This window comes from Pteronotus mesoamericanus, unplaced genomic scaffold, assembly GCF_021234165.1.
Source record: "Pteronotus mesoamericanus isolate MK-2021 breed Mesoamerican mustached bat unplaced genomic scaffold, CSHL_Meso_final contig_433, whole genome shotgun sequence".
In the NCBI taxonomy this organism is placed as follows: domain Eukaryota; kingdom Metazoa; phylum Chordata; class Mammalia; order Chiroptera; family Mormoopidae; genus Pteronotus; species Pteronotus mesoamericanus.
In genome coordinates this window covers 672,373-685,214 of record NW_026555163.1, presented here as the reverse complement: position 1 = coordinate 685,214, position 12,842 = coordinate 672,373, and the positions used below count along the sequence as shown (strand labels likewise).

The 12,842-nt window shown below is 40.8% G+C and overlaps 1 protein-coding gene across 1 annotated transcript in view; it reads right to left on the bottom strand.

The window, feature by feature from the left end:
• Positions 1-4,349, bottom strand: part of RNF17 (ring finger protein 17) — a 197,419-nt gene extending 193,070 nt beyond the window's left edge. The window contains exons 1-2 of the mRNA XM_054577471.1: positions 4,340-4,349; positions 3,294-3,401 (exon numbers count right to left, since the gene is read on the bottom strand). Coding sequence (XP_054433446.1) covers positions 3,294-3,401; positions 4,340-4,349 — 118 coding nt within the window. The remainder of the gene's footprint in view (positions 1-3,293; positions 3,402-4,339) is intronic.
• Between the last annotated feature and the right edge of the window lie 8,493 nt (positions 4,350-12,842).

The window sequence follows — 12,842 nt, the reverse complement described above, 5'->3', positions numbered from 1 at the left end:
GAGATGCAGAGGGCCCAGAGGCATTTGAAAGGATGCTCAGCATCACTAGCCATCAGAGAAATGCAGATCAAAACCACAATGAGATACCACCTCACACCGGTCAGAATGGCCATCATAAACAGATCCACAAACAACAGGTGCTGGCGAGGCTGTGGAGAAAAGGGAACCCTAGTCCACTGTTGGTGGGAATGCAGACTGGTGCAGGCACTGTGGAAAGCAGTGTGGAATTTCCTCAAAAAGCTGAAAATGCAACTGCCTTTTGACCCAGCGATTCCCCTGCTGGGACTATACCCTAAGAATCCCAAAACGCCAATTCCAAGGAACCTCTGCACCCCAATGTTCATAGCAGCACAATTTACACTAGCCAAGTGTTGGAAGCAACCTAAAAGCCAATCGGTAGATGATTGGATCAAAAAATTATGGTACATTTACACAATGGTATACTACGCAGCATAAAGAAGAAAAAACTACTACAGTTTGGGACAGCATGGATGGAACTAGAGGGCATTATGCTAAGTGAAATAAGCCAGGGGGCAAAAGACAAATACCATATGATCTCACCTATAAGCAAAACCCAACCAACAAAACATAGATGCAAGGAAAATAAGACCAGCAACACTGCAAGGAAAAGTAACCAGCAGAGAGAAGAGGGAAGTGGGGGTGGGGGAAAAGGAAGGGAAGAGGAAAGTCAAGGAACATATAGAAAGGACTCATGGACAAACCAAGGTCGAGAAGGATTGAGGGAGAGAGGGGGGGAGGCGGTAAGGGAAATTGGTGGGGGTAAGGCAGAGACAAATGTATTTGGAAAAATAAATTTAAAAAATTTATATAGATACGGAATTAATACTACCCATGTATAATGTTCATCCTTATTTTCCCTAAAAAATCTGGGCTAAAAAGTGGGCTTTATACATGGCAAAATACAGTATGTAATATTGTTTGCATTAATTTAGTTTTTGGTACCTATGATGCTTTCAATTTGCCATGTCTTATAATCATACAAAGTGCTGTGACATTCTTCATTGACTCTGTGTACACATCATGGCTAAGAAGGCTGAGAATGTTATATTCAACCTCAAGTTGGAAAATCATTTTGGAGATGTGGCTAATTAAATGGTATAATACGGACTCCAGCCTAGTTCTGTTTCCAAGTGCAATGTTCTTTCTACGTGATCATACTGCCCTCTACTAATTTATATTTCCCATCCTGTAAACCAGACAGAGAGGGCCGATATGAGACATTGGCAACCCTATAATGATCTAAGACACTGGCATGGACAGAAGCTAGATACTACTACTGTCACATACGTGACCCATGTAAAGGTCATTTTCACAAACCTAACATTTGTGAGGGAAATATCATAATCTTAATTGAAAACCTATTATCAAGATTTTCATTAAACAATTTTTTATTTTTTCATTTATTTATTTATTTATTATTTATTTAGAGAGGGAGTGAGAGAGGGAGAAGGAGGGAAACACCAATGTGTGAGAGGAACATCGATGGGGTTGCCTCTCGCATGCCCCCACTGGGGCTCTGGCTTGCAACCCAGGCATGTGCCCTGACCGGGAATCAAGCTAGCAACATTTCCGTTTGTGGGACTCAGCCCAATCCACTGAACCACACCAGTCAGGGCTATTATCAAGATTTTGACTTTCTAAGTAGATTTTGAAGTTTATCAAAATAAGCATATTTTCAGCTATGTAACTTCAAAAGGATGTCATTTTAAAAGACTGCAAGACAAAAGGAAAGGAAATAGGAAACTATATAAAATCAGTAATCTTTTACTAGCAAAAAAATTAGTGTTCTTGCTGATAAATAACTGCATTCATTTGATTGAAAAAAACTTTAAGAGTGTTGTTTCAATACTCCAAGGTTACAAGTTCAACCCCTGGTCAGGACACATACAAGAATCAACCAATGAATGCAAAAGTAATTGGAACAACAAATCAGTCTCAATCTCTTATCTCACTTTAAAATCAATAAATTAAAAAAAAACTTTAGTTTTTAAGCCAACTGAAATATCTGAAACTTGCTTACTAGCAAGCTAACTTTTAAAGCTCTATTTAAATTCCAGAGATAGTACCAAAGAAATCAAAACTCTTTATCTGTTTTTTGGTACAGTTAAAAAGCTTTTTAACTGTATTAAAACAGTTTGTTGTCTTTATAAATTTCCTTATACTGAATAAGTCAAAATAACTTGTGGTGTATTACTCCTTACAAAGGGGGAAAGTACTTTCACCATTCTAGATGCATAACCACCACCTATCCACCTGAGTATTTTTAAGCATTGTAACACAAGTACATAAAAGAAACAGTGATTTTTAAAAGGTTATGTTCTAAAACTTTATTTTGTAATACTTATTTCCTTCAAACAATGGAGACTTTCTATGTAACAGTCACAATCCAAACTCTGATTAGGAGAAAGGTGGTCTCCACCCAGTAAACACAACTTACCAATTTTTCTCTACACAGGTTCACAAGTCCCAAACTGAGTCCACCTAGGAGGGACTAAGAAAACTGATGGAGTGGCTCGCTTTGAAAGTACAAACATCAAACAATTACACAGGGTAACAAGACTTCTCAGTAACTCTGGGTGTTGAAATTCAACAACTAATCCCTGACACAGACAAAGGCTATCTCAGGCATTTTAAACTACATTAAAATAACTTGAACCTGCTTTCATTTGAGTAGAATCTAAATTAACAGATCAATGTGAACCTAAAACAAAGTTTAATATACATAAAATAAAGAGCTTGTATACAGGGAAAAAAATAGCAGATCAATAGGAAGGCTCTGTATTTATTGCCTTGCACAGAAAAACACAAGATGCATAAAAGGAATTCTTCATGGCAAACTGAGCCATAGCTTACCTCCCCCACCCCCAAAAAAGTCTCTAATAGCTGTTTAATTCAGGAACATTTCACATGGCCTACTTGTCACTTCAACTAAAACTGCACAAGAAAATCAAGTTTCATTACGTCTTGACCACAAGGCATTGATCGATTCTTTCATGAACCTGGTGGCGTTTTCAAGCCGCTGCTGGGGAGAGCACGCAGGGTCCTTCCTGTCCCAGAGCCCGGGAGAAGCGGCGGAGGAAGAGCGACGTCCCCTAAATCGACTTCGGGCTCTACGCGGTCCCCTGGGGGGCGGCTGGGACGTGTTCTGTGAGACCGTTTCCAGTCAGCTCAACTGCCGCCACCCCAGCTGCTCCTACCCTCGCTCGCCCCGCTGTCTCCCTCCCCGCCGCCTGGACCCAGCCCACTGCTAAGCCAACCCTCGGGATTCTCACCGGAAACTCTAGTCACCCTTCTTGCACATTGAGTGCACTGAATTTCAGCAGCTACCCATGGCCGGCCCTTCCTTTCCATCTTCGGATAAGAAAACAGAGTGAGCCAACCTGCCGAAGATTCTGCAGCAACCGACTGCACCTTCTAGATTCTAGAACCCGTAGCACGTGCCAGGCCTGGCAACCCTCGCGCCAGAGACCAATCATCCAAGGCACTGCTGCAGATTGCCAATCAGCGGGCTAGGAGATTAAAGCCCACCCCTTCCACTTGACCCACCCCTCCAATCGACCCCGCCCCCCGCCTCACCGGCCAACGGCCACTCACGTGCCCCGAGTCTTTTCAATTTTATCCCAGCAACTTAACTGCCAAGGAAGGGTGCCTGGTAGTTTGAAGGAACCGTTAACTTTCAAACCTCTACCAAAGCTGTCACCGCCACCCCCCGGCCCGCGCCCCGAGCACTCTGCATTCAAATCCACAATTCATGTATTATTATTACTTACACTGTCGTTGACCTCACAGGCAGCAAACAATACCTATATTGAAGCGATTTCTCCGAGCCAGAAACCCTACACCTGTTGAAGAAGAAGAAGAAGAAGAAGAAGAAGAAGAAGAAGAAGAAGAAGAAGAAGAAGAAGAAGAAGAAGAAGAAGAAGAAGAAGAGGAAGAGGAAGAGGAAGAGGAAGAGGAAGAGGAAGAGGAAGAGGAAGAGGAAGAGAAGAAGAAGAAGAAGAAGAAGAAGAAGAAGAAGAAGAAGAAGAAGAAGAAGAAGAAGAAGAAGAAGAAGAAGAAGAAGAAGAAGAGGAAGAAAAGAAGAAGTTGTTGTTAGTATGTTTGAATCATCTGCTAGGGATTTGAAGGCTTGACTACTGTTGCGTTGGCCCCAAAGTCCATATAGTTCAGTAAAATGAAAGACACATTTTTCATTTTCATCAGTAACTTTATTGATTTGGATATTTTGAGTATGTTGGCTAGCTCCCCTGTGGTAGACAGGTGATCTGAATAATGTCTCAATTTGACTGCTATCAACTTCAATTTTGGTCTACCTGACCGTGGAACATCGTCCAACAAGAAATCTCCAGCACGAAACTTCACAAATTACTTTTGACACGTTCGATCAGTCACAACACCTTTTCCATATACTGCAGGAATCTTTGTATGTGTGTGTTTCAGTTGAGTTTTTACTTTTCTTGAAACAATAAGCACCAAATGCCGAAAATGTTGCCTGTTTTCTTACATCTTCAATATTAAAATGGCTACAAAAAAATTCAACAATTTTAATTTTTTGCATTGCATACTGATATGACAGCTGTGACAATACTATCTAAAAAAATTGCTTCAAATGAAGTTTAAGACAACTTAGTCCTACTAGAGCGATCTTATGGAAAAAACCAAATGAACTTTTTGGCCAACTCAATAGTAGCCTCAGCAGAGAACCTATCATTGTCTACTGGTGGGGAAATTCAATTAACCATTTCAGACTAAGGGGTACTCATCATTACTAACAGTTGTTGAGCTGGGTTGGGGAGGCTAAGAATTTATAAAGAACAGAACAAATATAACCTTTGACTAAAATAGTAACTTCTGCTACAGTAGCTTGTGGTAAGTGCCAGAGGGTAGTTAGAGACAATAAAAATCACTGTACTCTGGAAAGATGAAGTCAATATGGTATGAAGAGCCTTCCTAGAGGACACGGGTTTCGCATTAGACCTTAAAACCTAGGTAGGACTTTACAGGCATAAACAGAGGGAAGGAGGCATTCCAAGGAGAAGGAACAGCATAAGCAAGGGAAGGTAGGTAAGAGATGCAGTGCTCTCTTTAGAATTTAACTTATGGACCATTTGGCCAGAATATTAATTTCCTTAAAGTGAGTTTTTTTGAGCTGTTGGGGTGGAATTTTGGATGGTCTTGAATGTTGGGCTCAGGACTTTGAGCTTTATCCTTCAAGTAGCTGGCTAACTGTGTGACCAAGGGACGGAGTCAATGTGGCAGGTGTATTGTGGAGGAAGCACCTGGAGAAGATGGCAGGGTGCCTTCAGCTTTTAAGAATAAGAGCCTGCACATATTCCTTATTTTCCCTTCTACATTTTTTTTTTTTTGTGAAATATAAACAGAAGTACAAAAGCTCACCTGTAGCACAGGAACCCCAAACCAGGGAGCTGCTTAAGTATTTGTGATACTCTGAAAAACCACCTGGAGGACTAGCAGATGTGGATGTGCCCTTTATCACTCACATTACAGGGGAGTACACTGACAGTGGTGGGTTGATGTGAGAGAAACTGCACCTCCACCAGTCTGAGGCTTGCTATAAGGGGTCCAGACAAAGGCAGCATGGGTTCAGATTGTGCAAACCTACATGTGGTCAAGGTCTACATTACATCAGTGTGTATGTGCAGATGGAAAATATCAAGAAGCAGCATTAGGACAAGAAGCTACTCCCAAAAGGAGATAAGGAAGGAGCTATAATCCATTCCCAAAATAATATACATCCCTTCTGCCAGAGACCCTTTGTTGGGAAACGCCCGGCCTGATTTCAGGAGCTGTAACCCTGCCAACAGGCTGGAGGGCCCCAAGGCTGGAAATAATCAGGAGGAATTGGAGAAACAGGCTCCTGAGGAGACATGGTCTGTCTCCCCCTGGCAGGGGCATAGCTTCTGTCTCTCTGCTTTGCCTTGTGATGGTCCCTGTCAATGATGGGTAAGACCCCTCGGGGGAGGGGCAACCTAAACCAGGCATCGACTGATATAGGCAGCAGACAAGATGTTGGGGAACATGGAGAAGGGGCAAAAAGCGCCCCCCCCCCACCTCTCGGCTTGGCTCGGACACAGCCAGAGTCCTCATTGTAGCTTAGAAGCAGTCTCCTTATCTCTTGGTGGTTCCCTCCCCACACCTGGCTCAAGCTTGAAACAGTGCAGGAGTCAGCTCTAAATCAGGTCTGGTGGTTGCCAGGGAAATCAGCCCTAAAAGTAATTTCTTTAAATGTGCTTTGTTCTTTCCTCAGATCTCTGGCCAGCTCATGCTGTGAAGGACATTTACATTATTTACACTCCTTACTCTATATCATTAAGGCGCTTGCCCTTATCTTCATTCTCTTTTGTTTATACAGGTCTCCTCTAGGACCCATGTAAATCAGTGTATTCTTGTCATTTGTCTTCTTAAAAGCACATATTCTCTGTGAAACTTAACATACTAATGTAATGAGATAACATATGCATTCCTGTTATCCAGCCCCACTGATAAGACTTTCAATAAAAACCTTGGAACAAAGGGTGATGGGGCCTTCTCCACCAGAGGGATGTGCCACAGCCTTCTCCAGTAAGAGGGAAGTGCTCCCGTCTGCTCTCCTGGCAAACAGAAAAGTGTTTGTAATGTTTTTTGTTCCCCCTCATCTGTGACAACCCCGGGACGGGCTCTGCAGGATTCAGAGCCCTGCTCCCATCTCAGCTGGCCCCAGTCAGTTTCCCTCAGGTTCAGGGAATGCTGCACTCTCTGCGGGGCTCCCCTGTAGCGGTACACCCCATCTAGCCACCGCGCAGTGTGACAACCCTTTGACTAGCCCTCAGTCATGGATGGGAGGGGGAAGGGCCATGTATTGATCCCATATCACCCCTGATCAAAAATCCTTATACTTTGTTTTCCTAGGGGAAAAAAAAAATACTGATTCCTTAACCTATCTCCATGCTACCTATCCAATAGTTTCTGCTACGAATCCATAATGAAACTTATAGTACTTATTGAGCCAATATTCCCATGTAACATGCTGAATCTTCTACAGTTCTGTGAGTGGTTTCCCTGTTCCTCTACTTGGAATGCTCACTTATTCCCTTTCATCCACTCATATGCTCCTCATTCTTCATGGCTTAGCCTTTGAACCACTAATTACTCCTTGAAACTTTCACGTTTTTCACTGTACTCACTAGTGCTCTAGCAAGTAGCCATAATCCCCTTTTCTACTAGGATGTCTGCTCTGTAATTTGAATAATGACAATCTAATTGCATAGGCGTTCTTCTTTGGTCATAATATAATGGGGTGCTGAGCTAGAGGCTCCCCAAAGTGGAGAAAACCCCCACAGCTATTGGGGGATGAGGGAAGTGGAGTAGGGCCATTGAGAGTTACTTAGCATACCTAAACAACTTGGCCAGTGTTTCAGTAATGCTAAAAGCTGTGCCTGCCATGCTCATGCTCAGAGCCTGGGAGATGGGTGTGACTCTAACTCATGATGCAGTGGGGAGGTCCTCCAGTTGCTGCATCTGTGTGAGTGGCCTGGAAATGGCTCCTACATCATAGGGCCATGCTTGCCCAGACTAACAGTGGCAGCCAAGAAAAACAGAAGAAACCAGACTACTGGCAGGCATAATCCAATGTGGGAGAAATCAGAAACAGAGTTATAGAGGAAGATCCACCCCAGGATTTAAACACAAGTGGAGCAGTCATGCTAGAGCTCTGGACCACATGGGAAGGAGAATAGGAGAGCCATGAGAAGCTGACTCACTCTCTCTCTCTCTCTCTCTCTCTCTAGCACTTAACCATGTGACTTGGGAGAGGAAAAAGGGGTCTTGACCATGCAGGTTGAAAGGATGCAGAAGGACCCGCACTGGCCCACCATGAGGGTGCAGTTTCCTGATTGGCCTAGTTTGACAAGAGGAAGAAGCATGGCAGGACTGTGTGATCATAGCGTTTTTTTGTTTGTTTCTAAAGGGCATGGGATTTAACGACAGAATTCCACCCTTATTCTAAACCTGTATAACTTTTAAAATAAGTAGTTCCTTTCCTTTTTATAAGACCCTGGCATTGGGAGTCATGGTTCTTATTGGCAGCAGGCAATAGAACCCAGAGCAATAGAACCCACTGGTTCTGTTACAATAATATGCATCTAATGTGGTCCAGTACAGAGGAGTAATTTCTGAATATTATCAGGTGTGCTGGAGAGAATTATGCCTTTGGTAATTCTAAAAGTTAAATAAATCTTGGATAAATTAGGGCCAGTGAGAAATACAATAATAAACGTTTAGACTCCATATGTCAGGTCTTAATACTTATTGGGTACTCTCAAATAGAACAGCCAGAATTATTATCTTAACATGTAATTTAGATTGTTTAAACTCTTTTTTTGGAATCGTTTAGTGACTTCCTGTTGACTGTGACAAATCCTTAAAATGGCATTTGAGACCTCTCTAGCTTCATTTTGTACTACTACTCACTATGTTCTGGATACACTAGCCTTTTTCAGTTCTGTAGATACATCAAGCTCTTTCCAACCTCAGGACTTTTACCTAGAACTGTCTTCCCTTCACTATTAAAAAATTACCCCCACAAAAGGAAGAAATAATAAAATTATGAATACCTAAGTGCCCTCAAGCCACCTTAGGAAATAATCTAATTTTATACATAAAATCTGATTTTATTATGTCCAGCCATTTACTCACATGTTGGCCAATTCTTTATTCCTCCTTGTGTCTCATATGTCCTTCTAGGATAATATTTCTACTTCAAGGAAATCCTAGAGAAATGTCTTTAGTGAGGACACGTTAGTAGCAAATACTCTTGATTTTTATTTGGATAACAATGTATTTTTTTACCTCACCTTCATTCTTGAATTATTATTTAGTAACAAAATTCTAAGTCGATGGTTATTTTTCTCATACTTTGGAGACAGTATTATACAAATTTCTGACGTCTATTGTTGCTATTGAAAAGCTTGTGGTAAATCTAATTGTAGTTCCATACAGGTAAGTTGTTTTTCTCTGGCATTTTACATATTCATTATAATCTCAAAGTGGAGATATTTATTACCCTGCTTGGGATTGATTGCAATTCCTCTGAGCATTTTTGTCTTACTGGCCTGGAAAATTCTTAGCCATTTATCTCTTTGAATATTACCTTTTTCTTACTGTTTTCATCTGGAACTCCTATTAGAAAACAAATAGAACTTTCTCACTCTACTCTTTATTTCTTTTAACCTCTCTTTCATCGTTTCTATTCTTTTCTCTCTCTCTGAAGTATGCTGAGTCATTTTTTTCCAGATATATATCCCAGTTAATCAGTTCTCTCTTCAGCTGAATTTCATCTGTTTTGTAACATGACCAATGTAGGGTAGGTGGAGGCAGTCTGGCTCCCTCACCCAGATGTGTGGGTAACCGGAGGGAGCAGCTCTTCACAGCTTTGAAGGAGTCTGATAAAGCAGTGTTTTCATAGCCTTGAGCCTGGGTCTCACAGCTTTGAGCCTGGGATAAGCTGCCCTGTAGCCTTGAGTAGGCTCACATGTGCAGCTCATGATAGTTCCTTCACTTTCTGGCCTGGAGCCTGCTTTTTTCAGGGATAGTATTTAAGGGGTAGGAGCTTTGGATGAGGTGGGGAGGTGGGGAGTTGGGGTGCCAACTTGCACATGGGCTTGCAGCCTGTGTGGTTTCCCCAGACACGGGCTTGTGGCTTGTGTGACTCCCCCGAATATAGGCATGTCAAGCATCCCCAAGGCTCCACGCATCTTCTTCCATCTACCTGAACCCTGAGTAGACCTGCCCAGCTTGAAGAGCCTGCAACACAATCAATGAGTCTGAAAATTTCAATCACTATTTTATCCAATTCTAGGGTTTTTTTTTAATTTCCAAAATTTTCTGATATTTTTTGATAGTGTTGTGTTCATGCCTCATGGTTTTGATTCCACATTTATTACTATAATATTTTAAACACACCTATTTGTTACGTACCCTAAAATTCCCTCTTCTGACATTCCTGGAGCAGGGGGTAACTGCAATTTATTTGTACTGATTCTCATTCATGATGATTTGTTTTCTAATGTATTTTATAATTTTGGATTATAATCTCATATTTGGAAATGTTAATCTATGGGAATCCTTTGAGGCCTGCATTATTGATATAGTTCTCCAGATTTTCTTTTTGCTTCCTTTAGGTGTCCCTAAGCCACTATAAATCTAGGACCACTTTAATTTTTAGCTTCTGTTTTCCTAAACTACTCCAATGGCATATTGTGAACCCCAAGCCTACCTAAAGGAAGGCATAATACCAGATTATAGGGTGAGATATCTCCCCCCACCAAAAGGTATACAAGATAGACACATTTCTTTACATTTCAGCCTACTTGTTCACTTCTACTAACAGTATATGAATTGTCTCTGAAAATACTTATATTATTATTATTATTATTGCTAATTCAACAGTTGTGCCATGATACCTCCTGTGGCCTTAATTTGCATTTTTCTAATGACTAATGAGACTGATATACTTTCACAGGCGGGCACTCAATCCCCTGAGCCACACCAGCGAGGGCTTACTTTCATGTTTATTGGTCACTTAGGCTTTTATATTCTTTTTTTCTTTTGGGTTGTTTCTTTCTAATTGATTGATAAACATTCCTCATTCTAAGTGCCATTCTAAATATCCTTTTCTAGGTTGAGACTTGTTTTTTCTCTTTATTCATGATACCTCTTATTGTCTACAGGTTTTTAATTTTACTGTGGTATTTTCATTAAGATTTGCAATTTTGGAGTGGACCTAGAGGATATTATGCTAAGTGAGATAAGTCAGATAGAGAAAGACACATACCATATGATTTCACTTACATATACAATCAACAAAACAAAATAAATGACTTATAGATAAAGAGAACAAACTGATAGTTGCCAGATGGGAGAGGGTAGGGTGAAAAAGAGTAAAGGGTTAAAAAGTACAAATTGACAATTACAAAACAGTCACAGGGATGTAAAATACAGTATAGGGAATATAGTCAATAATATTGTAATAACTATATATGGTGCCAGGTGGGTACTAGACTTACAGGGGTATGACTTCATAAGTTGTATAAATGTATAACCACTATGCTGTACACCTGAAATGAAACCAATATAATATTGAATGTCAATTGGAATTGAAAAATTTTAAAAAATTTAAAAAGATTTGCCATTTTTGTCTATTGTTTCAGAAATCTTTCCATAAGCTAAGTATTCATTTTATTCATTATCTACCATAAGCTTTATTACCTTCTCTTCTCTGAAATTCGGCTTTGTTGGTGGTAGTATTTGTGTAGGAGTGGGAGGAAGTGAGATGTAATAGAAACATAAGAGCCCAGTAATTTGGATGGACAGGGCCATGAATTTTTATTTGTCTTTTACATGTGTGTCCCCACATATATACCTTTGGCATAGTGTCACCTTGGAACATGATAGATAGATAGATAGATAGATAGATAGATAGATAGATAGATAGATAGATAGATAGATATAGTAGATAAATAGATAGGTGGATAGATGGGTAGATACTCCACAATGGCATTTTATAGTGATTTTTAAAAAGAGATTAAGTATATTATAACTTTGATTCTGCTTTTCTTTCAATAAAACCTTGAACTTACCATTTTTCTTCTAGATTCACTACAAGTATCAGGTTGTCATTAAAGTTATTACAGTAGGTAGTTAGTTATTGAAGAAGGAAAAGAGCAAATGGTCTCAGACATTAAGCCTGATTAATTAGGAAGGGGCAACTTCACAGACTCCCTGGGGGACAGCTCCATCCTTCAAATGGATTTGATAACCCTTGAGCAGGCAGGCAGAACTAGCTTTCTAATCTCCTGGGGAACAACCAGCCCATTCCTACAGATTAACAGGGGGAGGGATAAACAGTGAAAAGGAATTTCTTTGCTGAGCACATGTACAGTAGAAGCCAAGATGACAAAGCAGACCTTTAAAGAATGCACAATAGTGCTCCTTCCTTGTTCAGTGAAAAGATATAAACTATCTTCCATTTATCTTCCAGAGGAGACAGAGTACCCAACTCCTTCAAGAAGTGACTCTGGCTTTGTTCTGAAAAAACTACAAGGCTGTGAAGCAGGAAGGACCTTTGGAAATCACTGAATCCCACCTCTTCATTTAGGATGGGGAAGCCAAGGCTCAGAACCACTCTGACTTTCTTGTGGAGAGCTAGAGTCATGGTACTCTGATTTCTGGACCATGTTCCCATACTTTACTGCACCAATTCCCACATCCACTTCCAGGAAACTCTACTATGTGGAATTACAGCAAAGACGAACCACAGGGATATAAAAGTTGGGATCAATGGAGACTTGATAAGTGCTGCTCCTAGCCAGATTTGGGGGGGCCTTTGGCAGGGATTGGCAAAATTTCAAATTTCCTGTTGTGGAAAGTTTGTGGACAAAATGGGGACTGCCATTTACCTTCTTGAAAAAAGTCCAAAGAAGAGCTCTGAGGTCCTAAAAGTTGGGGAAGTGACCTGAAGGGAACTGAATCTTTACATTGAGGTTACTTCTGACTCCTCAGTGATTCCTGTGCATTTCTCTCATTCCAAGACATACATGTACTGTTGTATACATCAGATTTTCTTCTTTTGGAAACACAAAGCTGTAGACACTGAGGGAGAAATAACGCCCATGTTCTCAGTGATTTTGTTTGTTTGCATTGAGGCAAGTTATTAGGATTAGGAAATCTCCAGGGTGGGTTGAGGAGTGGCACAGAGTCAGTTCAAGCCTGCTCTCTGTATCTACTCTGTGGTGAGGTAAAATAGAAAAATACAACTTGTTGAT